At 34.4% G+C, this 2,771-nt stretch overlaps 1 protein-coding gene across 1 annotated transcript; it reads left to right on the forward strand.

The window, feature by feature from the left end:
* On the forward strand, window positions 1-2,103 carry LOC137826515 (putative ribonuclease P/MRP protein subunit POP5). Its single transcript, XM_068632505.2, has 3 exons — window positions 1-333; window positions 431-568; window positions 1,622-2,103. Exons 1-3 carry the CDS (start codon window positions 156-158, stop codon window positions 1,768-1,770), a joined length of 465 nt encoding a protein of 154 aa, XP_068488606.1. The 5' UTR covers window positions 1-155; the 3' UTR covers window positions 1,771-2,103.
* Window positions 2,104-2,771: the final 668 nt, after the last annotated feature.

Genomic DNA, 2,771 nt, shown 5'->3' on the forward strand with positions numbered 1-2,771 from the left:
TGCGCACTATTGGGCTTCATGACCCAAAGCCCATTAAAGACCCGGCCCCTTATTTCCTGATCTGACATTATCTTCTAGGGTTTCTTTTTCTTCCTTCCATCGATGCTTTTTGTTCTGGGAATTCGAATCTTCAATTTGCCTCAGCGCGAAGGATCATGGTGGGATTCAGAAACAGATACATGGTGATGGAGGTTTTTGTCAACCCTAATAGAGACAAAGTGGGCAATGATTCTATTATAATTACACAGTTTAATGTCTCCAAAGCTGTGAAAGACAGCCTTTTGGAGAATTTTGGGGAGTGTGGTTTGGCTTCATCGTTGGGATCATTCCAAGGTAAGTGCTAATTTGTTTGATTTCATGCTGTTTTTTTGAATTCTACACAATTTGATTTTGATCGTATTAACATTTGATTTTTGTTTTTTGAGTGCAGTTAAGTATGTGAATTCAATTACCAATGTGTGTATAATTCGGGTATCAAGAGAGGACTATCAGAAAGTATGGTCTGCCATTACAATGGTCACAAACATTGCAAACTGCCCCGTCATGTTTAATTTGCTGGATTTGTCTGGTAAACAAAAATAAAATCCTGCTTCGTTGGTTCTTATAGCTTTTCATTGTTTTTTGGTTAATTTCTTTGGGAATATATTGGAATTGAACAAGGGAGAAAAGAAAAAAAGTGTGTGCTAGATATGATATCTCATGGGAAAGGAAAATTGTGAAAAAATCGGAAATTTTGCATTGTGCTATTGCTTTTTTTGTTGCTATTCAGTTTGATCCTCAGGTCTACGTGTATCAGAAAAAAAAAATGTATAGAGGTTAGCCCCTTGGAAGGATTTCATTACCCTGGAGGGATCTGCTTTGTGATCATACCATAAACTAATTGGTCCAGATTTCGAGTTAGAATCCTGTTATTTGCGGCACTACTGTTGTCAGAAAAACTTTGTTTATTATGCTGTCGCTCGTCTTTATCTTTCAACAACAATAGAATGCCTTCGTATTTTCATAACTTGTACATTTACGATGAAATTTATTATTTCTATAGAATTTTGACCCTATCTTGCTATGGGGTTGTGATTTACGATGAAATTTATTATTAAAACAAAGCTACTAAATGTGAAAACAAAAGACATCAGGGTACCAATGTGAAAGCAAAAGACATCAGGGTACCAATGTGAAAACAAAAGACATCAGGGTACCAATGTGAAAACAAAAGACATCAAGGTATCAATGTGAAAACAAAAGACATGTGCATTATAGCTATTGAAAGAAAATTGAGGTTTTGGATATTAAGGCTTCCTATTATGAGGGGAGTGAAGCTTTGGGAGGGAAATTGGTTTGCAATAATTTGATATATGCAATTGTTGGGGTGACATGGACTGTGTGCTGCAGTCATATGTATATATAGATTAGTTATGCATTGCTTTTCTTACTTCCCAGTGCGGGTTAGGAGGGATAAGGAATTTATTTAAATCATTTATGCATTGTGTTGATGTATAAAGCATTATGTTTACATCATTTATGCATTTTTTTTATCATTTTGATTGCATCTAACTAGCCATTGGCCGTATTCATGATTTAAACCTTTTCTAATCCTGATATGAAATGTTAACTTGTGCTTCAGGAAGTATAAGGGCTTGTAAAAATGCTGCCTTGAAGTGTGAGGAATCAAAGTTTGAACAGTACAAACTCATGGTTGGTGATCGATTCTCTACTGCTGATTCTGATGGCATGAATTCTTGTCTCAACAAGATCAAAGTTTTGGAACATTGAATATTTCGCCTTCAACTAGTGTCTCATTGAAATTTTTCAGGTTCTTGCAACTTGTTTGCGTTCAACCACAAGTTGCCTCAGAATTCTATGTTAATTTTTAATCTCTCATAGGGTATTTGTTCTCTCTGTGAGTTCAGTGCATTTCTGAGTTTACTGGTTATAGTAACTAGTGTATGTTATAGTTACAAGTTTCTTTCGTGAGAGAAGTGTCCTGGGTAAATATGTAAATTTGCGCCTTTGTAAAATACTAGATAGATTATTTCTAGTTATAGGAGACATAATTGCATAGGGAAACTTTTTCTCTTTTATATAGCCTGCAGCAAGTTTCTTCCATTCTTTCACTTCAATTTTCTAGATGTCTAGGAACAGATGCATCTTCTTAATGATTTATTGATTTGGTTTATAGTAAGCAAACACTCTAATGAATGTTTTGCTTGAAGAAAATTAGAGCTTGTATTCGTTATCACTTGTTAGATGAAACTTCAATTCTCTCAGCTCCCCCTTCTGGAGCATCAACATCACATTGCAAATGCTCTCCCCTGTGATAACAATTTTCTCTTCCTTGGATTCTAGATGATAACTAAGTAGTTGGACATATCTCTTTTACATTGAAATACTATAATCATGTGTTGGTAAGTGATCTTTACATTTATTTGGTGCTGTTTTTCAACTTAATATTTCAGCAGTTTCATTTTGGAAGTTTTAAGAATTATTATTAATATACACTTTCTTTTCTATCTAAATTTCTGACATTGTCTCTGTTCACGTAATTGGATTCATACTTCAAGAAATTAAATGTCAGAAGTGTTAAAATTTTAAAATGTCAAGATGGCATTGTTTTGGTAGTACACTATATAACGTACGTCAAACCAATGAAAACAGAAATATTTGGGTTGGTTGACATATGGTGTACTTTCTCCACAAGGTTGTACCAGCAGCAAAGGTGTACTGTTCCACAATATTTTCCTTTACTGCTAAACCAATTTTTATGTTTAATGGAA

This window comes from Phaseolus vulgaris, chromosome 8 (assembly GCF_051622355.1).
Source record: "Phaseolus vulgaris cultivar YP4 chromosome 8, ASM5162235v1, whole genome shotgun sequence".
Classification (NCBI taxonomy): Eukaryota; Viridiplantae; Streptophyta; class Magnoliopsida; order Fabales; family Fabaceae; genus Phaseolus; species Phaseolus vulgaris.

Coding starts and splice junctions, on each gene's coding strand:
- LOC137826515 (XM_068632505.2), top strand. CDS start 156: ATGGTGGGATTCAGAAACAGATACATGGTGATGGAGGTTTTTGTCAAC. Junction 334..430: donor ATCGTTGGGATCATTCCAAG/GTAAGTGCTAAT, acceptor TTTTGAGTGCAG/TTAAGTATGTGAATTCAATT. Junction 569..1,621: donor TAATTTGCTGGATTTGTCTG/GTAAACAAAAAT, acceptor CTTGTGCTTCAG/GAAGTATAAGGGCTTGTAAA.